Below are 25370 nucleotides of genomic sequence, written 5' to 3' on the forward strand. Positions count from 1 at the left end.
TATGTTAATTCATAGGTTGATCTCAATATTGATTATGGTATTATACAGCAAAGTTAAACAGCTAAGACTTTTTTTTAAAGAATGTAGGAAACTAGAAAGTTCTAGTTCTTTATGAGTCATCTCCCTGGGTTGTTTTGGTATTCCATAAATCTTGAAATTCTACAGTAAATAGAAGATTTACAGTTAATACTTGGCAAGGTATTATTTTCTGTCCTATTAAATTCTCATCCAAAGCTATGCATAAGGACATATAAAGTTCTGCCAATGTCCTCTCTAGCTTAGCTTCACAGCAAGGTCAAAATGTCTCTTAAAGAAAATGAAAAGAAAAAAAGAGATTAAAAATCTGTCCTTATAAAATGGACAACTATTTATATTCCTTTTTCAATGTAATTTTATGCAAAAATAAATTAATATTCGATGAGATGTTCTTTGCTTAAGAATGATTGCAGCTAAGGTATACACATTTGCTTTGAGAAAAATGATTTTTATTGATTTATTTCAAAATAAGTGTTACTAAAAAAAAAGTTAAGTTTTATTGAAATTATTCTACTGAAAAAAAAAAACAAACAAACAAAGATTGGAAGTCACTGAATACATGACCAAACTAATCTTATTTTGCTCATCAGCATCTAAAAATCCAGTAAGGCTATGGTGCTGAAGTATATTTTAAATCCTTTCCTGTCTTTACATTTCACTTTGCTACCAGGAAATAAGACTGTATAAGGAAGGAAATAAAGAGGAAAGAAAAGAAATGGGAAAAACAGGATGTTCTACTATATTCATCTAAAATGTCCTTTTAGGGGCACCTGGGTGGCTCAGTCAATTAAGCATCTGCCTTCGGCTCAGGTTGTGATCTCAGGATCCTGGGATTGAGCCCTGCATTGGGCACCCTGCTCAGCAGGGGAGTCTGCTTCTCCCACTCCCTCTGCCCCTGCTTTTGTGCTCTCTCACTCACTCTCTCTCTCAAATAAATAAAATCTTTAAAAAAATGTTCTTTTAAACTTTTTTTTAGAACCATTAAAAACAAGTAAAAGAAACACACCAAATAATTATTGTGGTCTAATGCTAAGAGAATTGAATTGAATATTTTTAAATGTTTGTCTTAATAGTCCCGATGCTGTTAATTTCCTATCAATTATATACTTTTCACAGAAAATAAGAAGATTCCTGGTCCAAACATATATAATTTACTGAAAAATGTTCATAGGCTGTTACTGCCTAAATTTCAGTTACTTTTATTACACACAAACATATTAATTCACTATAAGACCTACAAAAGGTTAATAAATAGCATCTATAATAAGATTGTCAGATAATTTTTTTGTCTACCATTCAAACCATTTACAAAATAAACTGGTGTCTGGAGTGGGTATTAAAGACAAAACTCTCGGGCGCCTGGGTGGCTCAGTTGGTTGAGCGACTGCCTTCGGCTCAGGTCATGATCCTGGAGTCCCGGGATCGAGTCCCGCATCGGGCTCCCTGCTCGGCGGGGAGCCTGCTTCTCCCTCTGACCCTCCTCCCTCGTGCTCTCTGTCTCTCATTCTCTCTCTTGCAAATAAATAAGTAAAATCTTAAAAAAAAAAAAAAAGACAAAACTCTCTCAGCATGCACCATAAATTAGAAAGGGAAAGTAAAAGGGTCCTATAGAGAAAAAAAATACTGAAAACATATTCAACAATATTTGTTTATATATTCAGGTATGGGTTTTTTGAGACCAAGCCCCAGGAAGATAGGGACTATGTTTTGTTCACTTATGTAGCTTCAGCAACCTAAGAGGGTGCCTAGTATCTAATAGGTGCTCAGTGCACACTTAAGGAAGGATAGAGGTAAAAAGGAGTGGTGGCCAATCCATCCATATGGAAAGGAGTGGAGGGGTCAGGGAGAGAAGAGAGAGAGAGGGAGAAAGAGGGAGAGGGAGGAGGAGAGGGAAATAGAGAGAGAGAGAGAGTAGGAGGAAGAGGGAGAAAGAAGGAGAGAGATCATTTGATTCAGAGCCTATATGTTCAATTCTCTTTGGGATTTTTAAAAATATACTACTCTGTGCCTGACTCCAGACCAAAAAAAAAAAAAAAAAAAAAAAAAAATAAGAACTTCTGTGGGTTGGGGCTGAACTTCAGTTTGTTTTCAAATTTTAGCTCCCAGTGTCAGTCTTCCTTCCTCTTTACAGATTAAGCAACTGACTTCCACAGAAGATCCCATATAAAGATGAGCAAAAGAAGCCAATAAAGTGTTATACTTTTTATCCCCAATTTCCATGAAATTCAAGATGTACAAAAGTAAACACTGAAAATAATAGCATAGTGATGAACTTTGGAAGGGTATAGTCTGGAACGTTGTATGGGGGGAAGAGGCATGCTGGAAGTGTCCTTTGTTTTGATCTGAGTGAGACTACACAGGTATATACATATTAAAAAATCAATCAGCTACATACTTAAGATTGGAGTACTTTATATACTTTCTATGTTTGTTTTACTTCAATTCCTATTAGAGTACTTTACACTCTTTTATGTGTGTTTTACTTCCATTAAAAATAAAAATAAAATGATCAGCCCCCTGTTTTATTGAAAATAAAGGCATACAAGAATAGAAGTACAGAAACTTGACAGGTGGCTGTTGAAAGTAATTAAGTGAATGATGATGGTGTTTTAGATTATGGTGGTGGCAGTGAAAGTGATCCAGACTCTGGATAGAAGTTGAAGAAATCTAGTGGGAAGATATGGCACATAAGAGAAGGTGAGGAGTCAAGGATGACCATGATACTAAGTAATTCATGCACTGTACATTTTATGCCTGGGGTATTTTATATATATGCCCTCATAGCAGTGATCCAGAGAAATTCATTCTCAGTTCTGGGGCACTACACTTTTCATATGGCTCAAGTAATAGTCACATCCATAGCTCACGGACAGTCACTCCCAGGACTTTTACTTGCCTACAATGACATCATGCACAATTTGTTGGGTCTATTTGTGGCTCACATTTTATTAGTCCAGAGCACCCACTTTGCCTCTCTTTTCCTATTAAACTTAAGCATGGCTACACAAAATATATAAAAATATTGACTTTGTAACAAAAATGAAACAAGAAGTTTCTAAGTTCTAAATCCACTCAATCACATCCAGTTTCTAAGTTCTAAACCAGTCTATAACATCTACTCAGAACTTTGAAAATCTCTGGGTACACTGAGCCTTGAGGCTTTTGTATTCTATGAAAATATCTATTGTTATCACAATGCCTAAACAAAAAGACAATTTTGCTCAAATACATAAAAATGGACTTCTGTGTGTGTTTTCCTTATCAAAGACACAAATTCAATAGAGGTTGGTTCATAGTTTTGGACCTCGGTAGTTTCTATTTTTTTTTTTTTAAAGATTTTATTTATTTGACAGAGAGAGACACAGCGAGAGAGGGGACACAAGCAGGGGGAGTGGGAGAGGGAGAAGCAGGCTTCCCGCCGAGCAGGGAGCCCGATGCGGGGCTCGATCCCAGGACTCTGGGATCATGACCTGAGCCGAAGGCAGACGCTTAACGACTGAGCCACCCAGGCGCGCCCCCAAATTGTAGAATTTTTAATTAACATAGTTCTTTATTGAACCTATACCCTTTAAGCTGCATGTTTTATGACACCTAGGCTTTTAGTATTTTTACTACAAAACTGGTATCACCTGTTTCGGAAAGTGTGGCTATCAGCATCTTTCACAGTATTAACGAAGTTATACCTTGTCTGTTCACATGTTTCTTTCACTTTTACTTATGGATACTTAATGAAAACTATACTTAGGTCCTAAATATCTGGGTATGATTAATATGAACCTTATAGTTTGTGATTCAGTTTAAACCATGGCACCAACATTTAACAATGAATGATAAATTCATTCAGCAACTACTGTGTATTACATGCAAAGAGCTCTGCTAGGCAGTGAAGGGATATAAAAAATGAATTATAAAGTCTTGGGCTTTGTGAGCTTATAAAATAGCTGGAGACAAAAAACACTGATAAATCACCATCACACAAGGCACAATAGGATAAATTCTAGAGAAGATTTATAAACAATACTTCATGGCCGTAGAGAGAATGGACTTACCAATTTTCACTACACATCTGGGAAAAGCATCGGAGAAGAATCATTTAAACTTGAAGGCTATGTCTGACTTTGATAAGGTAGACAAGTGTCAGAAGGAGGGTTGCTCTGATAGGCATGCCTATCAGAGCAACCAAGAGCAAGATTGCTCATGAAGAGGTTTGAGAATAGATCATCCTAGTCTTCACTTCCTGCAGTTATGTTTACAGAGCTGAATTTGACCTGGAATTGAAAACCCTTTGTTGCCCCTTGGATTCTGAAACCACTGCAGTATATAAAGTGAAATAAATGTAAACCAGGTAGCAGATATAATACTTCAAAGTCTGAGTTCTCTTTACAGAGGCAATGCATCCTGGTTAGGGCATGCCTGACGTGCTAGATAATGCAGTTATGAATCATACATAGAGAATGTCTAGAAGAATATGAACCCAATTTAGCTTTTGTTATCTCTGGATGGTCGATTCTCTTGTGACTTGTGCTATTTTTGATTAACTACATGTGCTATTTTTTTCATTATAAATGTGTACTGGTAGTGACACTATATAAATTAATTAAATAAATGTGATGTCAACCAAAATAAAGAGGTAAAATTGCTCAGTTTGAGTGAACCCCCATCCTATCATAGAATTCAAACAGTAATATAACTTTTAGCCTAAGATTTTAATCAGATATACATTCATCTGGACACCTTTAAAAATGCAGAGTATTTTTGCATTGATTAAAATTCTTAATTTTTGTTTTCCTTCACTCATTCAACAATTAGTTTAGTTGTTCATTGAACATGTCCAAGTCCTTAAAAATATATAGTTTTATAGGGCAGAGAGATATTTTCAATGTAGTACAAGAAATGTTATGGTCTGAGAAACACAGACTCCTGGAGAAGCATGAAGAAGGGCCTATTTTGGACTAGAGGTCAAATAACTAGGAAATGAGAAAGTTACTGGTGACCAAGACTTATCTAACAGTTACGAAGATATTTTCATCTGAGGTTGCCATTACTATACTTTCTTACAATGAGAAAGATGTTGATCAGAGAATTAAATTGACATGCTCAAGGTCACACAGAAAGAATATATTAAAACCAGAGCCTATGTAATTAACCCCCACATTTTTCTCTTTCAAAGGAAGCTTGAGCTAGTCCCTGAAAGATTATGGAGAGTTAGCCAAATAAGAGGATGTGACGTGAGGTGAATCCATGGAAGGAGCACTATGTGAACTAGTCATGGTTGAGAAACATCCTAAGTTAAGGGACTGGCAAAGAATTCAGAATGTTGAGGGTGAATCTCACCTAAATCTTTCTTCACAAGTTCATTGTTTATCAGTGTGAGAAAAGGCTACTCTAAAAGCTGATAACTTTCAATCAGTTTCAAGATCCAAAGTGGGAGGTGAGATCACCAGGAGGGACGCCAGGAACAAGAATCTTGAAATATGGAGAATCTAGTGGCAGGAGATGAGGCCACAGAATCTGATAGACAGAGGCTGGCTGGGGAACATCCTTCAGGCCCTGGGAGGAGTCTGGGCTTGATCTCAAAGCCCAGGGAGCTAATGGTGTGTATTATGCTAAAGAAAGAAATGGTCAGTGTTGCTTAGAAGACATCTATTTTATATGACCACACAGTTCATACATAGATTTATTGATAGTTTTAAAAGTTTCACACATCGATTTTTATTCATACTATCTGCAGTGCTCTATGATTTTTCAAAATTATGCTTTAGTGTATTTCATTTAACAAAGTCATTTCTAACACATTACCTTCACAACATAGTATGTAAACAAGCTGCTTTTGGAAAAACCCTATACTACATGTCAAGAATGGAAGCAGGGAAAATGGTTGGGAAGCTACTTTTTCCTTCACTTCTCAACAACCTAGCACAAGGAGTTCATGCGGAGTTTTAAGCCCGTATATTATTTACTCCAAATGCAAAACCCTTTCCATCTTCACCATCATCTGTCGTAAATTTTTATATATTTCTTCCACTCAATAGAAACTTAGAGATATAACATACTTTTTATAAATTTACACAATTAATAAATAGCAGAGCCAGAATTCAAATTCAACCCTGTCAGTCTCCAATGAACTTGCTCTCTCTGCCACACTAAGCTTCCTACCATCGTAATTTAGACATTCTGACAGACATTTTGAGGCTCTGAATCAACCTTTCTACATGACTGAAAGGCAGCTAGGATACAGTGCCTGGCATAAAACAGGTGCTCAATAAATATCTGGTTGAAAGTAAAGGCGAAACTGTGTAATAGGAAGGTAAACACAGAAATAGTACGCAAAATCTACTTGTTCTATACATACTCTAAGTCCACGAGATTGAAATGCTTCTAAATTAAATCTCAAATATCCAATGCACTTTTACACCCAGTATATTAACATATAGAATGACTGATGTAGCCACAAGCCAAAGAATACTGGCAGTCACCAGAAGCTATAACAGGCGAGGAATGGATTTCTCCCACCATCTCTGAAAGGAGCACAGAACTACAGATACTTTGACTTTGGTTTGTGGTACTGATTTCAGACTTCTGGACTCCAGAACCATGCAAGACTAAATTTCTTTTGTTTTAAGCCACCAAGTGTGTGATAATTTTTCACATCAGCCACAGGTAATGAATACAATATCTAGTCAATAAAGCGGTAGATATCACAACTCCAGCAAGGCTAAGAGTGAGCTGGGATCTGTGAGCATGCAGATTTCCAGGCCTTGCTCCCATTTGTTAAGCCTTTGGCGGGGGGGTGGGGGGGTAAAACATGCAATTTAATTTAGGTGCCTCATGTCATTGCAATGCTAAGCCACACTTCTCCCTTTTCCATCTCAAGTTACTTTGTGTTGTGGGACAGAGAGAGGGGGAGGAGATAGTAATTTTGTTTCACTGCAGTTTGTTTTTGTGCTGAGTTGCTCTGTGGTTAGTTGCAAGGAGTCAGTTGATTAAGCAGGAGAGTATAATAATGAAAAGTTTTGCAGCCATGTAAAACTGGATTTGCATTCTACTTATGCAATTTATACAATATAAGAAATTGAGAAAATTTTTATTCCCTTGAAGCCTCAGATTCCTTATCTATGAAAGAGGATTAAACAATATTTTCCACAGTCAACACCCCGACATCTAATAGTAAAACCTACAAGTCTCAAAAAAAAGAGAAAATCCTGAAAGCAGCTCAGGAGAAGAGATATGTAACCTACAATGGTAGAAACATTAGATTGGCAACAGACCTATCCACAGAGACCTGGCAGGCCAGAAAGGACTGGCAGGATATATTCAGAGCACTAAGTGAGAAAAATATGCAGCCAAGAATACTATATCCAGCTAGGCTGTCATTGAAAATAGAAGGAGAGATAAGAAGCTTCCAGGACAAACAAAAACTAAAGGATCTGCAAACACGAAACCAGACCTACAAGAAATATTGAAAGGGGTCCTCTAAGCAAAGAGAGAGCCTAAAAGTAACATAGACCAGAAAGGAATAGAGACAATATACAGTAACAGTCACCTTATAGGCAATACAATGGCATTAATTCATATCTTTCAATAGTTACCCTGAATGTAAATGGGCTAAATGCCCCAGTCAAAAGACACAGGCTATCAGATTGGATAAAAAAATAAGACCCATCAATATGCTGTCTGCAAGAGACTCATTCTAGACCCAAAGACACCTCCAGATTGAAAGTGAGGGAATGGAAAAAATTTACCATGTTAATGGACACAAAAAGAAAGCTGGGGTGGCAATCCTTATATCAGACAAATTAGATTTTAAACCAAAAACTACAATAAGAGATGAGGAAGGACACTATATCCTACTTAAAGGGTCTATCCAACAAGAAGATCTAACAATTGTAAATATCTATGCCCCTACATGGGAGCAGCCAAATATATAAGGCAATTAATAACAAAAGCAAAGAAACACATCAACAACAATACAACAATACAATAATAGAAGCAAAGAAATGCATCGACAACAATACAGACTTTAACACCCACCTCACTGAAATGGACAGATCATCTAAGCAAAAGATCAACAAGGATAAAAAGACTTTAAATGACACACTGGACCAAATGGTCTTCACAGAAATATTCGGAACATTCCATCCCAAAGCAACAGAATACACATTCTTCTCTAGTGCCCATGGAACATTCTCCAGAATAGATTACATCCTAGGTCACAAATCAGGTCTCAACTGGTACCAAAAGATTGGGATCATTCCCTGCATATATTTGGACCACAATGCTTTGAAACTAGAACTCAATCACAAGAGGAAAGTCAGAAAGAACTCAAATACATGGAGGCTAAAGAACATTCTACTAAAGAATGAATGGGTCAACCAAGAAATTAAAGAAGAATTAAAAAAATTCATGGAAACAAATGAAAATGAAAACACAACTGTTCAAAATCTTTCAGATGCAGCAAAGGCGGTCCTAAGAGGAAAGTATATAGCAACAAGCCTTTCTCAAGAAACAAGAAAGGTCTCAAATACACAACCTAACCCTACACCTAAAGGAGCTGGAGAAAGAACAGCAAATAAAGCCTAAACCCAGCAGGAGAAGAGAAATAATAAGGAGCAGAGCAGAAATCAATGAAATAGAAACCAAAAGAACAGTAGAACAGATCAACGAAACTAGGAGCTGGTTCTTTGAAAGAATTAATAAGATCAATAAACCCCTGGCCAGACTTATCAAAAAGAAAAGAGAATGACCCAAATAAATAAATAAATAAATGAAAGAGGAGAGATCACAACCAACACCAAAGAAATATAAACAATTATAAGAACATATTATGAGCAACTATATGCCAGCAAATTAGATAATCTGGAAGAAATGGATGCATTCCTAGAGATGTATCAACTACCAAAACTGAACCAGGAAGATATAGAAAACCTGAACAGATCTATAACCACTAAGGAAATTGAAGCAGTCATCAAAAATTTCCGAACAAACAAAAGCCCAGGGCCAGATGGCTTCCCAGGGGAATTCTAGCAAACATTTAAAGAAGAATTAATACCTATTCTTCTGAAACTGTTCCAAAAAATAGAAATGGAAGGACAACTTCCAAACTCATTTTATGAGGCCACCATTACCTTGATCCCAAAACCAGATAAAGACCCCAACAAAAAGGAGAATTACAGACCATTATCCTTGATGAACATGGATACAAAAATTCTCACCAAAATACTAGCCAATAGGTTCCAACAGTATATTAAGAGGACTATTCACCACGACCAAGTGGGATTTATCCCTGGGCTGCAAGTTTGGTTCAACATCGGCAAATCAGTCAATGTGATACAATACTTTAATAAAAGAAAGAAGAACAAGAACCATATGATCCTCTCAGTAGATGCAGAAAAACCATTTGACAAGCATTTCTTGATTAAAACTCTTCAAAGTGTAGAGATAGAGGGTACATACCTCAATATCATAAAAGCCATCTATGACAAACCCACAGTGAATATCATTCTCAATGGGGAAAAACTAAGAGCTTCCCCCGTAAGGTCAAGAACATGCCAGGGATGTCCACTATCACTACCTGCTATTCAACATAGTACTAGAAGTTCTAGCTACAGCAATCAGACAACAGAAAGAAATAAAAGGCATCCAAATCGGCAAAGAAGAAGTCAAATTCTCACTCTTTGCAGATGATATGATACTTTATGTGGAAAACCCAAAAGACTCCACCCCAAAACTGCTAGAACTCATACAGGAATTCAGTAAAGTGGCAGGATATAAAACCAATGTACAGAAATCAGTGGCATTTCTATACATGAACAACAAGACAGAAGAAAGAGATATTAAGCAGTTGATCCCATTTACAATTGCACCCAAAACCATAAGATACCTAGGAATAAATCTGTCCAAAGAGGCAAAGAATCTGCACTCAGAAAACTATAAAATACTCATGAAAGAAACTGAGGAAGACACAAAGAAATGGAAAAACGTTCCATGCTCATGGACTGGAAGAACAAATATTGTGAAGGCGTCAATGCTACCTAGAGCAATCTACACATTTAATGCAGTCCCTATCAAAATACCATCCACTTTTTTCAAAGAAATGGAATAAATAATCCTAAAATTTCGGAACCAGAAAAGACCCCGAATAGCCAGAGGCATGTTGAAAAAGAAAAGCAAAGCTGGTGGCATGACAATTCCAGACTTCCAGCTCTATTACAAAGCTGTCATCATCAAGACAGTATGGTACTGGCACAAAAACAGACACATAGATCAACGGAACAGAATAGAGAGCCCAGAAATGGACCCTCAACTCTATGGTCAACTCATCTTTGACAAAGCAGGAAAGAATGTCCAATGGAAAAAAGACAGTCTCTTCAACAAATGCTGTTGGGAAAATTGGACAGCCACATGCAGAAGAATGAAACTGGACCATTTCCTTACACCACACACAAAAATAGACTCAAATGGTTGAAAGACCTAAATGTGAGACAGGAGTCCGTCAAAACCCTAAAGGAGAACACAGGCAGCAACCTCTTCAACCTCAGCCACAGCAACTTCTTCCTAGAAACATCGCCAAAGGCAAGGGAAGCAAGGACAAAAATGAACTATCAGGACTTCATCAAGATAAAAAGATTTTGCACAGCAAAAGAAACAGTCAACAAAACCGAAAGACAACCAACACAATGGGAGAAGATTTTGCAAATGACATATCAGATAAAGGGCTAGTATCCAAAATTTATCAAGAACTTATCAAAGTCAACACCCAAAGAACAAATGATCCAATCAAGAAATGGGCAGAAGACATAAACAGATATTTTTCCAAAGAAGACATCCAAATGGCCAACAGACACATGAAAAAGTGCTCAACATCGCTCGGCATCAGGGAAATCCAAATCAAAACCTCAATGAGATACCACCTCACACCAGTCAGAATGGCTAAAATCAACAAGTAAGGAAACGACAGATGTTGGCGGGGATGCGGAGAAAGTGGAACCCTCCTACACTGTTGGTGGAAATGCAAGCTGGTGCAGCCACTCTGGTAAACAGTATGGAGGTTCCTCAAAAAGTTGAAAATAGAGCTACCCTATGACCCAGCAATTGCACTACTGGGTGTTTACCCCAAGGATACAAATGTAGTGATCTGAAGGGGTACGTGCACCCCGATGTTTATAGCAGCAATGTCCACAATAGCCAAACTATGGAAAGAGCCAAGATGTCCATCAACAGATGAATGGATAAAGAAGATGTGTATATATATATATATATATATATATATATATATATATACACACCATGGTATATTATGCAGCCATCAAAAGGAATGAAATCTTGCCATTTGCAATTACGTGGATGGAACTGGAGGGTATTGTGCTGAGCGAAATAAGTCAGTCAGAGAAAGACATGTATTATATGATCTCACTGATACGAGGAATTCTTAATCTCAGGAAACAAACAGGGTTGCTGGAGTGGTGGGGGGTGGGAGGCATGGGGTGGCTGGGTGATAGACACTGGGGAGGGTATGTGCTATGGTGAGCGCTGCGAATTGTGTAAGACTGTTGAATCACAGACCTGTAACTCTGAAACAAATAATACATTATATGTTAAAAAAAAAAAAAAAGAAGAAGATAGCAGGAAGGGAAAAATGAAGTGGGGGAAATCGGAGGGGGAGATGAACCATGAGAGACTATGGACTCTGAGAAACAAACTGAGGGTTCTAGAGGGGAGGGGGGTGGTGGGATGGGTTAGTTTGGTGATGGGTATTAATAGAGGGCACATACTGAATGGAGCACTGGGTGTTATACCCAAACAATGAATCATGGAACACTACATCAAAAACTAATGATGTAATGTAAGGTGATTAACATAACATAATAAAAGAAAAAAAGAAAAAAAAAGCAATTTGGTTTATCCTCAAAGAGACATGAGACCTAATATTGGTTCTTCTATAGGCAGGCTCAGTGAGACCCTGTTCCTTTGCAGGTTTGCTGCGAAGCTAAATGAAAAATGCAAACAAATCATCCAGCACAGCACCAGATACACATGGCTGACAGTCAATCATTAAAGCAGATCAATAAGTGAAGCTGATATTGTTCAGTGATCTACAACTTGGTTTCTATGATATGATTTCACAATTATTATTTGTTTTGTTTAAAACATGGCTAATACAAATCAAGTGGGCAATATGATTTTTCAAAGGCATTTCATGAATTTTTATCTGTGTCTATCTAGATGAATCAGTTTAACTCAATTTACATTAAAATCATTTAAATATAAAGTCATAAAGTAGCTAGCTTGGGCCTTTCTCCTGATATTCCAAATAATTTATCTCATCCAAGATAAACTTTTCAAATGAAAATGAATGAGATTCTCCCTATTTCCTTTTTCTCTTTTTATAGAAGTAATTTTTATAACATTATTTGTCGTAGGTTTTTAAGCTAAGAATATCATAGTTCTTATTTAAAATGGCCTCATATCTTGGTATATTATTTGCCAAACTACAGTTTTGAAAAGTGTTCTGTTATATATTTTATCATTGATTATTATAAGTGGTCATTTTCTATGAAATTTCAAGAAAGAGTTTGAAAAATATGGAGCAGTTTATAAATAAAATCTTAAAAAAAAAAAAAAAAGGGCGCCTGGGTGGCTCAGTCATTAAGCGTCTGCCTTCGGCTCAGGTCATGATCCCAGGGTCCTGGGATCGAGTCCCACATCGGGCTCCCCACTCTGCGGGAAGCCTGCTTCTCCCTCTCCCACTCCCCCTGCTTGTGTTCCTGCTCTCGCTATGTCTCTCTCTGTCAAATAAATAAATAAAATCTTAAAAAAAAAAAAAAGAAAAATATGGAGCAGTAAGTCCTTTTAAAAGAGATTAGATTATTGAGGATAATAAAAACTAAATTTTTGAAAGGATTGTTACAAAATATACTTTCTAATAATAGGTATGATTGTACTTTGTGTTTACTGGGATATGACCTAGTGGTGGGGAACAATTTACAGCAATTAAGTTAATATCAGGATTAAAAAAAAAAAAAGAATACTAGGATAGGGGCACCTGGGTGGCTCAGTCAGCTAAGCATCCAACTCTTGATTTTGGCTCAGCTTGTGAACTCAGGGTCCTGAGATCAGCCCTGTGAGGAGGCTGCGAGCTGGCTTCAGTGCTCAGTGGGGAGTCTGCTGGAGATTCTCTCTCTTCCTCTCCCCCTTTCCCCTGCTCATGCTCCCCCTCCCTCTCTCTTTCTCTCTAAAATAAATAAATCTTTAAAAAATATCAGGATAAAGAACACGCTACATGTTTAAGAAAGTGGTTGATGTTCCAATATATAGTTGAAATATTAACTATGGTTCACAATGGTTTTTATACATGCATATATAAAGCTTACTAATTTTCCTCAAATAAAAGAAAAAATATATATATATGCTCTCCAAAAAGAAAGAAAAAAATTACAGAGAATTTGGAACCCAATTCAAAATTAGTTACTTCATTTCAATTTCTATCTGTCCTACTAATGGCATGAACCAGTATATTGATACTCATGAGAACATTTGAACTATTTATTCTATAATATAATGTAGAAAAGCATTCTTGTATTTTCAACATTTATTTAATTTCTTAACGGCAAACCAGACAACTCCAATAAAAATATGATTCCCCTGCTATTAGTGTTTTTCTTTGTAAATTGGACTTAATATATTTTAAGAACTATCTTTTTCACCTTACTATGAAGATACTTTTATAAAGCTATAAAGAGTGAAAACCCAAGTATATCTCTAAGATAAAATCATGAACAGAAACCACGGTCTTTGGTGCTTTGTTAAATCAATCTAGCAGGTCAGAGTTCCACTGGTCTAATTTCCTCAATGCAGAAATGAGTAGAGACTGAGCATTCACTGAATCTTTTTCCTGGGTCACAGAGTCCGAATTAGAATTCCAGTGACCATTGTCCTTTCAACTTAACATACTTCCTTTCAATGTCTCCATATCATTTCAATTACTTCATTTGAATTTTGCTAGTAATACAGGGCAACTTCTAGAGACAAATTCAGTTTTAAAAATCATCAGGGCGATATTCTAATAACTTAAGTATAAATTTCTTGATGTTAACTAGCTTATGCTTATTCTTCCAAAGTTTGAGCCTATATGAAAATAACGAAATTATGACGAAAACTACAAAGTAGAAATTTCCACTTAGCTTTTCTTTAGAGATCAGAGCTATATTTGTAGTAAAGCATTTGTCTTCATTAAGCTATCTTTTTCTAGCCATTCCAGAAGATGAACAGTTTCAAAAATGGCAGGGGATCATGTGAATGGACTAACTTAGCAATATTCCACTCCTCTGAGTCATAGTGCTAGAATCCTGCAGTGTGCCATTTATAAGATTTTATTAAACCTTTAAGAGCATTCCAATATTTTATCTCTTCCCTATTTGGTCAGAAACCTCATCTTCCTATCTTACCTAAATAGATCCTTTAAAAGAGAAGCAATTACAAGCAGTGGCTAAAAGAAAACTTTAAAGGACAGAATACTGATAAAAGCATAAAATACTTTTACTAGGAAGAACAGTTTCACTGTCCAGATAAGTGTAAAATTACTGAAATGGAATAAAGATGTCTCTAAAATCCATAATGGTATTATTATGGAAGTCACAACCCTGTGGGACTTGGAAATGGAGAATTAAGGGAGAATGAAACCAAATTTTCTACTTTTGAGGAATAAAAAAAGGGCAAGAAGCATTAAGTATTTCCCAAATCCTCCTATCAGCAAATTTTAAACAACGTGATATGTTAGAAAGACTAAAAGATGTGGCTGAAACACAATTGAGCTATTACAGTGAGGACATGAGAGGAGCCAGCAAAAAGGAAGGACGAGTTGTGAACCACATTTGTCAGATCCTCCGCTCTACGGTATGTTCAAAATCTTGGTTTACTTCACATAAACAAATTTCCTAATCCCTCTATGCATTTGTGAAGATGCTTCAATGTAATGGTCTATTTTAAAATAAAAGAAAATTTGTTTTCCCAATAACTTTTCTTCTACATGTCTTACATTTTTGTCTAAGAACCTAGCACTTGTGCCTCTGCATTTCAAATACATGTTGGGCATTTTTCTGCTATTTTTAATCTGCTGGGCATTCTGGACATTCCTAGTATTTATAGTTTACTAATTTATTTCCTTGTGTAATCTCACCAAAGTGTGGCATGCAGCATATATTTTGAATTCTGAAACCACCCACCTAGAAATTACTCAACAGGTGCGATCCATATCAGTAACTTCATCTTTGGGTAAGGTTAAATATAGTGTTGAATAAGTTCCTTCTAACTAAGTTCTATTTTTCAGGATGAGTTTAGTCTCAAGCTTATCAAGAAAAGATAACCATGACTTTGAGACTTAGAATAAACATGAACCAAATCTCAATAATTATGCTAATAAATTGGTACAAAGGCAAGTTCATATTTCTCTTAAACGTGTTCTTTGGCCCATGTAATTTGAAAGATTTATTGTTAAATTTTCCTCACCTATTTTGAGATATCATAAGAATTTTTCTTTATACTATAAAGTAATATAGAGAATCCCATGAAAAAAAGCATATTATTATTCTCTAATACTCTGAAGTTATCTTATTGATGAATTCCTTCAATTTCTATTTAATCCATTTTCAGATACCCACATCTCGCACAATCATATCCCCTTGTGTCAGCAAAGGAAAATGTACCCCTTCTTTTCCAACATTAAATCTTCTACACAGACTTCAAATCTCTTCCTTTGCCACTTCCTTTAGGATTTAGCATCATCTCTTGCCTCCCCAATCTCCGTGGTCCTCCTCTCTCTCTACCTTCTCTGCCTATTCCCCCCGCCCTTCCAAAATCTCTCTTCACTCTTCATTCCTCTCAAACTATATATATATTATTTTTCTCTTCAACAGGAAACTCCTAGAAAGATTATTCAAGACTCAGTGGATATGTGCACCTCTGCTACTCCTTAACACATGGTTATCCTATAGAAGATGTTTGCATAAAGGTCATTAATGCCTGTCCAACTGCTCGAACCAACTTCTTTGTTCCAGCACACTAACTAGTAGGCTAAGTAGCATTTGACAACATCTACCACATTCTGCTCATCTTACTTTGCCCCATCTCACTGGGTTAGTCCAAATACTCCAGTTTAAACTACCATAGCTACCCTAAGGATCCACAAACCACATATGTGGATCTACCCTCTTAAAGATGGGCTCACTCATCAATCTTTCCTTTTTTTGACTCTACATCTTTGCTCATCACTTATATATTGGTATTCCCCTATGTGAGAACCTCAAATTTCTTCCCTCCTGACCTTATATAGGCCTTCTGCTGAGATCTCATCCTTTTCCATGGCTTCAATCATTACCTATGTACCAGATATATTCTAATACCTTACTTGTCACCTTTAGGAACACATGCTTAATTGCCTGAAGTCACCTCCTACTTGATGTTCCAATGGATAGGTCAAACACTTTCAAAATATGAATTTGTCATCCTCCCCCTTCTACATTTAGCCTTTTTTCTCCCTCTGTACTAATCATGTCTAATAGCAACTTACCAGGCCAAATATGTGGGACCACTTTACACTCCCTATATTCTTCAACTCCCACATCCAACTGGAGACTAACACATATTCTACAATTCCCAGAAAGCATCTAGGGTGATCTTTTTTTTTTTTTTTTTTAATATTTACATCAGATCATGCCACAGTCCAGCTTTAAAAGTCTTCCAAACGCTCCCCAACCAATTTAGAATGACATACAAACTCCTTACTTTGGCCCTATGTGATCAGGCTTCCATCATTCCATCCAAACACCTCACTGTCCTCAAATCACCGTGGTCTTCTATCTGTTGCTGGAATGCACCAAGCTCACTCCCTTCACAGTACTTTTTGTTTTTGCCTCTGCAACACTGTTGGTATTATTTATTTTAATATTTGCCTCCCTGATCCTCAAATATCCTTACATTTTGTAGCTCAGGTGCTCAGCAAATATTGGCTCAATATGAATTACCTGGTTGTTATTCATCAAAATATTTATTAATATATTATAGATTCCTACCATAAGAGAATCTATGTTCATAAAGGCTTAGAACAGTCTAATAAATGTTATCAAATTTGAAATTTAAATAAAGACAATTTGTGACTAGAAACAGTAGCATACCTAGTTTTACCTTACCTTTTGTTATTAAACACAAACAGCAAGCAAAGATCACAAAAGATGAAATATACAAAAAAACGTAGTGAAAGCAGTTCTGTGAGTAAGGATAGCACTCACTGTCTTGGTTGTTAAGCAATACAGAAAGAGGCAACATCCTTTTTGGAATAGATATACGAAATTCATCCTAGTCATGCTCTCTCATAATTCTCTTTCCTCTACTTTCTTGTCTCAGTTAAAATCTGGAATTTTTATTCATTAATAATATAGTACCAATGCCAGTTCTTAAGAATAGAAGCAAAAATAACTAAACCAAAAAAACTCCATTTTTGTCATATGTATTATTCTGAGTCAGCACATGGAGGGCATGTCAATTTCAGATTCAAAATTCAACCACATCAGAAAAAATGAGATACATTTTTTTTATGTAAAAAATGAGAGGATACAAGTCATTCTTTGCTCAAAATTCAATGAGATTCCAACTAATACTATTTGGCTGGAAAAATTACCTTTTTCATAGCATTTACATTTCTTAGGCTTTGGTTTTTCTGTGTTTTTTTTTAATCAAAAGCAGAAATATTAACATAACATGTATACTAGATGTTACACGACATTTTGGGGCTAATAAGGAGTAGGAAGTAATAAAAAATTCACAGAGTCTAATACTCATGAGAATGTTTTCACAGATTTGTGGAATCTTTGGTACAGATGTTTCAGATAAATGTCTAAGGACTGAATTCCTATCCATAGTTATGAGCTTTGGAGGTTTTTTTTTTTTCCCTTTCTGTCATAAAGCATTATCTTGGCTGTTTATTGGACTCTCTGTAATCAGAATCAAATTGGAATGACAGCAGAGAAGATGTGTTTTAGTATCCAGCACTTCTTTATGATTGAAGTAATGAAAGCAAAACCAAGTGTTGAGTTTAAGAAACATAATATATGATATTCAGGGACTACAGAGCTCTTTAAGATAAAGTCCTAAAAATCTTTTAGCAGGTGTTAATTCATGAATGTGTCTTAACAAAGTTTGTAACAGCACTATTATGTATTTCTATATCAGTTTAGGTAGTAAAGAATGTCCATGATTATATGTCATTATCATATCCTAATTAGGGCTCATTATACAGATGAAAAAGCTGAGACTCAGAGAGGTTATATCTCTTTTACAGTATCACACATCTATTATTTTAGGAGGGTCTGAAGGTATTATAATTACTTTCAGTAAAACTGTAATTAATTTCCAGAAAGTCACACTTGTGCCCAGAATAATTAGATCAGAAATTTCCTTAAAATTGAAGTATTTAACAGAAAATTGTTTTTTATGGTGATTTTTTTTCACAACAGTTAGAGTTTATGACGTTGTAATAGTTCCTTAGAGTTTTTATTAATCACACGCACACGCGCGCACACACACACACCAGATGTGCTAGTTAATCACTCTTGAAGAATACAGTCTTTATTATTTTGGATTTCAGTTTTCTGACCTTAAGGAAAGCAAGGCAGCACATCAAAAGAGTTCACTTTTTTTTTCATTCTTCCAATCTCTGACAATTAAGAACACTCATCACATTCACTTAAAATGCCTATTCAGTGCTAAAAAGAGTTTTGAAGGAAGCCTCATCTTATGGATTTTGGCTATCACTTCTGATTATATCCACTGATATAACTTCAGTGAAGGCATTTGTATTTCAGGTTGTCCTATAAAATTAAGTTGTGGCTATTTAATTAAGAGAGCAGTGAGTTCTTATCTCAGCAGTTTATCAATCTATTTTTTTTTATTACAAAACTTTAAGCTTTACCAGTTAGTAGAGATAAAAAGAGGGCCAGGGAAGACACAGACCTCGAGATCAACAGCTTTCTGGAAAAGGCTATCATATCTCTTGATCAGTCAGTGCTCAGAAAACTTCCGGCAGCATGCCTTTGGAGCTATTTCCAAAAGTGCTGAAGAGTCCATGTGTTTACACAGGACTTTGTTATGAACAAAGAAAATACCATTTATATATATTTTAAGATGCACATGGCAAATTCTGTTCTTCAAACCAGTTGTTCAGACAAAAAGGTTCCAGTTAAAATTGGAAATGGGATATACTGCCATCAGTATATCCCACAATCAGTGTTAAATTATTCAGACATCAGAACAGCAGCAGAAAGTCAGGATCTGAGAAAACACCTGGAGATGTGTTATTCAGGGGTTACACATATTCAACTGTGCTAATACTCTCACTTGTTCATAAATTGCACCCAAAGAAATACATATGATAGAATGTGACCAAATGGTTCCTTAAGCAGGAAGGCAGGCAAAAGAAATCTCTAGTCCATTTCCAAATGTAGTTTAATCAAAGTGAAGATAAGCATTATATTTTAGAATAAACATGATTCTTACCATCTGAGATTGACTCCTAGGACATCCATTGATATCTTCAACTTTTTCATTTGCTAAAGCCAAGAAATAAAATAAAAGAGAGAAAAAAAGAATGACATGCTTAAGCAATGACGTGAAACACAAAAGAAGGAGACTAAGAAAACAAAAAAACAAAAAACAAGCACAATGCTGTTGCTACATTCACTCTTGTCTCCCAAGCCGTGTACGAGGGGACACACTTGTTAGCTGCCAAGTCCATATGCACAGATCAGGCAAAAAAAAAAAAAAAGTGAGTGAGGAGGAAGTTACTGCTAATTCTTTAGCCTGTGCCAAATGACTGCTGACATGAAACCTTTCACAATTGTCCCTGCTGGATCAGGATACAGTTTCAAGGAATCTCAGAGCGTATGAGTTGCTCTAGCTAATGAAATGCACACATGGGAGACATATGGTTTAATGAAGCGTTCATTTCTGACAATTCAGTGTATGTAAAGATCCAGTTCTAGCCATTTAAAAGTATAGCCAAACTGCTTTTTTCAAACATTCTCACATAAACATTTTTAATTAAAACATGGGAGAGCTACATGAGTCTCAGAGACTCACGGACTGAGGTCCTATGCATTCAACTGAAATTGTGTTTGACCAAGGTGGGTGGGGGCAGAGACTTTCATGATTTTTCCCAGAGGGCAGGTCTTACCAATGATCTGGATGATTTCGGCTAGCAGGACTCCATCTGCAATGTCTTGTTGCAAATCCTTGATCAGCCGCTTGTGGCCCGATTTTGCTAGGTAGTGGTTGGCCCAGTCAGTATAAATCTGTTGAACAGAGGGAGAGAAGAAGTACGATGGTGTGAGAGAAAATAGAGACAATAAAAATGCTTAAGACAAATGTTGGATTCAAAGGGAAGCTATTCTGGATCACATTCCAGTTTAAGAAGTCATAGCTCAAAAGGAAATAGTTGTAAAATAATTTTATACAGCTCTCTCTCCCACTTATCTCTTGTTTCAAAGGAGGATGATTCACGCTCTTTCAAAACCAGGGACTCGTCACTTGTGACACAGCAAAACTCCCTTCCCGGATGACTACTGAGGAAACTCCTGTTTGCAAATCACTTGGGTTTTCACTCTTTCCCCTGGTTCTGTCATCCTGAAAATAATCCTGCCTGTCCTTGTAAAAGGAAACCACCTGGGCCGATTTATACAGGAACCTATTATAAACATTTCTGTTTCTCTGAGACTTGATTAAATTTGTCATGTGAGATACTGTATGTGACAATATTTTGGCATCATGCTATGAAATAATTGCAAATGCTGAAGATATTTTATTTGGACTGTCATCTCCCATTTAAGCCTCTTGAAATGTGTTTATATAAGAAAATAGAGGAAGCAAATACAGTTATTACATAGAAATTACAGCAGAGAATTGAGGAGTGGATTATAAGTCACAGTTTGGCAATCTGTCATAAAGTAGAGGTGATTCTTCAATAGTAAATTAGGATATAAAGAAAAGCTGGGATTGTTAAAAATTTTCACAAAATAAAACACTACTAATGTTTCAAATGTTATGAGACACCTTCTAAGGTAATCTAATTATAAGGAAATAAATAAGCATTAAGATGTTTCAGTTTTATGGGTGGTTCATATGAATATATTAGTAAGTTTATAACAAGGTAGACTATGATAGATGATGTAACAGAAGAACACAATATCTGAAATGACATTAGAGAAGAGGAACTGATTGAGAAATATACATATAAAAAGGTGCTATAGAAGCACAGTGGAACCTGGACACAAGAAGTGAAGGGAAGGGTCATCTGGGTGGCTCAGTCAGGTAAGCCTCGGCCTCTTGGTTTCAGCTCAGGTCCTGATCTCAGGGTTGTGACATAGAACCCCTACTCAGGCTCTGAGCTCAGCAGGGAATCTGCTTGAAGATTCTTTTCCTCTGTCCCTCCCCCCACGTGCCTGCATGCCTACCGGCTCTCCCTCTCTCAAATAAATAAATCTTAAAAAAAAAAAAAAAAAAAAAAGGAGTGAAGGGAAGGGCCTTCCTCACAGAGGAGACCAGATAAAGAAAGGCAGAATGGCAAAGGAACCAAAGACACAGTTGGAAAATTTGTAATTAAGGTAGCAAGCCTGAAATTAGGACACATTAGACTGGAAAGGTAAATTATATCTTTTAGTCATAAGCACTGAATGCCAAGCAAATTATAAAAATTACTTTTTGTTTCTAACAAAACCAATGCATTCTTTTATAAAAATGAAACAAAGTAAATCAGAAGTGTAGAAAGTAAGAAGTAAAAGTTTCCCCACAACTTGCAACCCCTACTCACTTTTGAATACTTTGGTATGAATAATTCTAGAATTTTGTTCTATGCCTACACACTTCACCACATGACACCACATTACACACCTTCACATACATACACACATGATAGGATTTTTAACCAAATATGGCTCAAATTTCACATATCATTCTCTGCTTCTCAACTTTTTACATAACGATATTTTAATAAAACTGCTACAACCATTTTACCTATATGTATCTATTTTTGATGTTATGTTGTACATAATATCAATCCTCCTATTGAAAGATATTTAATTTGTTTAAATATGTTTCTATTGCATCTAAAGTTGTAAGAGACATCCTTAAAATGTATCTTTGTACATTTACACCCTAGTATTTTTATAGAACCAAAACCTAAAAGTGGGACTGCGAATTTTTTTTAAATGGATCCTAGGCACAAACATTCCAAAATACAACTTAGAAGTCAAAGAAAGTACTTCTTCAGTTTAGAAAATATAAAGTGGCATCTTAATGCAATGTAGTGGTGATTAAATTTCCTAAAAGACTATAAATAATTGGAAGCATCCAACTACATTAGAAAAATATATGCGATAACAATATTAAACCTCCTTTCCATATGTTCATGATCCTCTTTATATCAAAGATATTAGTGTGAGAAAAGGTACTTGCGTAACTGCTAAATTAGAAAACAAAAACATGATTCCTAGATACTCTTATTTGGGGATCATTTTCCTCAAAATTTTATTCTACTTGCATTTTCTATTTTGCACTACAAAAATATATTTTTACAAGGATTTATACTGTTCAGAATCTAAAACATTGAGGACTTTCTGGTCATCAATACATCATTCAAATGATAGCATTAATTGTTTGGCCTTCTACTAGAAATTTTAGGTTGAGTCAGACTTGATTTGTGCCCTTATCCCCATAGGCAGTAAGTTATAAGGACCAGTTGACAGATTTTAAAGCATCCCACAAAGATGAAGAACATGAGTTCTAGAGTCAGTACACCTGGCTTTGAGGTCCAGCAGACATCTTACCACCCCACCCCCTGAAGACATTGGACAAGTTTCTTATCCTTTCTAAACTTTAATTTCCCCATCTGTAAAATAAGCATGATAATAATACTTACATTGTAGGATTATGTTAGGACAAAATAAGCACTTGTAAGGTGCCCCTCACAGAGTTAGCCCTGAAGAAATGTCTGCTCTTATTATCATCATTATGGCATCAGTTTTATTTGCTACAGAGGCTTTCCAACAAATATTTATTAAGGTTATTGTTTTGTAGAGGTTAAAAACTTTGAGAGGATTGGCAGAAGATTGAAAAAAATTGGACTCCTTGCTTTTTTTTTTTTTAAGATTTTGCTTATTTATTAGAGAGAGAGGGCACAAGCAGGGGAGATGGAGAAGCAGACTCCCCACTGAGCAGGGAGCCTCACCTGGGGCTCGATCCCAGGACCCTGGGATCATGACCCAAGTGGAAGGCAGACACTTAACCGAATGAGCTACCTAGGCACCCTGGACTTCTTGCTTCTGACACTACTCATGTCTCTGACTCCTCCTGCCTTCTTTCTGATTCACTGCGGCCACCGATCTGTCTGCCATCCATACTCAGAGCCATGAATCTAATCCTAAGGTTGCCATGTTCTCATTCCTGTCTGCAACACCTCCCTTGTGACTTCACCTCCATCAGGCTCTATGTTGCAAGTATTTTGTTTTACAAAGGCATTAAATTATGCAAAAAAAAATACTTATTCAAATACACACAGAATGGAATGTATTAGAAATGAAAATAAGAATACTTTCATTCTCCTAGTGCATGTCAACAGTGTCTTAGACTCTACCCAAATTGCTCCTGGAACTTAGGTGAGAAAACAGATGGGAAGCCAGCTGGTTGGCTTCAAGACTGACTGGAAAAGCCTCTGATTTAGCTCATAAAATGTTTTTTACTTGGTCCAGGATTTCTTCCAGAGGAATCTCAAGCTTAAGTGCTTTGACTTGTCTCGCATCTTTAATATGTGAAACATTGCTCAGACCATAATCTCTGACTTTAGTTGCAACCAGCAAAATCAATTCAGACTATATAAATAAACCAAAAATAAATCTCCATTTTAAAAAGTCCTTTTACTTACTCTTTCTTAATATGTGTAAAAGATATTTGAGACGCTTCAAATAAATCAGTACCTTTCAAAACGATGTTATAATCTAGATGAAACATGAAACAATTACAAAGTAACTTAAAAATATATTTTAATATTATATTTAAACTTATTTTTGTCTTTTAAAACTTTATATATATAAATTGGAGAAAAAAGTGAAAACATGAGGTATATCTTTAATGAGATCATCTTCAAGCAAAGGACACATGGTATATAAATATACGCAAAACTCATCAGTAAACTTACTGTACTACTCTGATAAGAGAGGATACAAACAACCTTGTCAACTGTCACATTAGAATCTATTGTTCAGGGGCTCCTGGGTGGCTCAGTTGGTTGGGCGACTGCCTCCGGCTTGGGTCGTGATCCCGGAGTCCTGGGATCGAGTCCCGCATCAGGCTCCCAGCTTGGCGGGGAGCCTGCTTCTCCCTCTGACCCTCTCCCCTCTCATGCTGTTTCTCCCTCTCTCTCTTTCTCTCTCTCTCAAATAAATAAATAAAATCTTTAAAAAAAAAAAAAGAATCTATTGTTCAAATAAATATAACAGAATGGTAAAATCATGTCCAGATTTTGGATCTGAACTCCAAAGTTGCCTTTGGTTCATTGTCACACACACACAAAAAATCACAATATTTAACCTCTTAGCCTCACTTGAATGAACTACAAAATGAGTGGTAATGATTTCTGTAGGATTATGCTATAAAATAACAAATACAGGTTTTTTTTTAATAAAGATTTTATTTATTTATTTGAGAGAGAGAGAATGAGAGAGAGAGAAAGCACATGAGAGGGGGGAGGGTTAGAGGGAGAAGCAGGCTCCTCACCGAGCAGGGAGCCCGATGCGGGACTCGATCCAGGGACTCCAAGATCATGACCTGAGCCGAAGGCGGTTGCTTAACCAACTGAGCCACCCAGGTGCCCACAACTACAGGTTTTTAGTGAATTGATATAATTGGGCACAATATCAAATTAATCATAAATTAATATTTAGTCATCATGGCCTGGCTAAAGCTTTAAATATAATTTATCTCTAAATATCTGAAGTCAGTTTTCCTCACCTGTTTTAACTCCAATATTATAAATATAAATGTCATCTCATGTGGTAATTATATTTTAGGAAATTTTGAAAAATTAATGAGATTAGACTTACCAAAGGATACTTAGAAGTTCAGGTAAAATCATATATACATTAATTCATTTACTGTAATTAAATATGATAAAAATCAAAGGTACCATGGCATAATTTATATTTCATATTAATCAGCATGAATTTTACAGCCTATTATGCAATAATATGCATTCTTTGAGGAACATTTTATATTGTTGGAATTTCTGCCCTGTCACT

General features: G+C 36.1%; 1 protein-coding gene across 6 annotated transcripts in view; it reads right to left on the minus strand.

Annotated features, from left to right (window-relative positions):
• NAV3 (neuron navigator 3) overlaps positions 1 to 25370 on the minus strand; it is an 803480-nt gene that overhangs the window by 227713 nt on the left and 550397 nt on the right. For all 6 annotated transcript variants that reach the window (XM_064590847.1, XM_054506909.2, XM_054506908.2 and 3 more), the window contains 2 exons: positions 20258 to 20375; positions 19582 to 19634 (listed from right to left, as the gene is read on the minus strand). In XM_064590847.1, coding sequence (XP_064446917.1) covers positions 19582 to 19634; positions 20258 to 20375 — 171 coding nt within the window. The remainder of the gene's footprint in view (positions 1 to 19581; positions 19635 to 20257; positions 20376 to 25370) is intronic.

The sequence above is a fragment of the Mirounga angustirostris genome, unplaced genomic scaffold (genome assembly GCF_029215605.1).
Source record: "Mirounga angustirostris isolate CCGP_5_RB_7025 unplaced genomic scaffold, mMirAng1.0.hap1 SCAF_5, whole genome shotgun sequence".
In the NCBI taxonomy this organism is placed as follows: Eukaryota; Metazoa; Chordata; class Mammalia; order Carnivora; family Phocidae; genus Mirounga; species Mirounga angustirostris.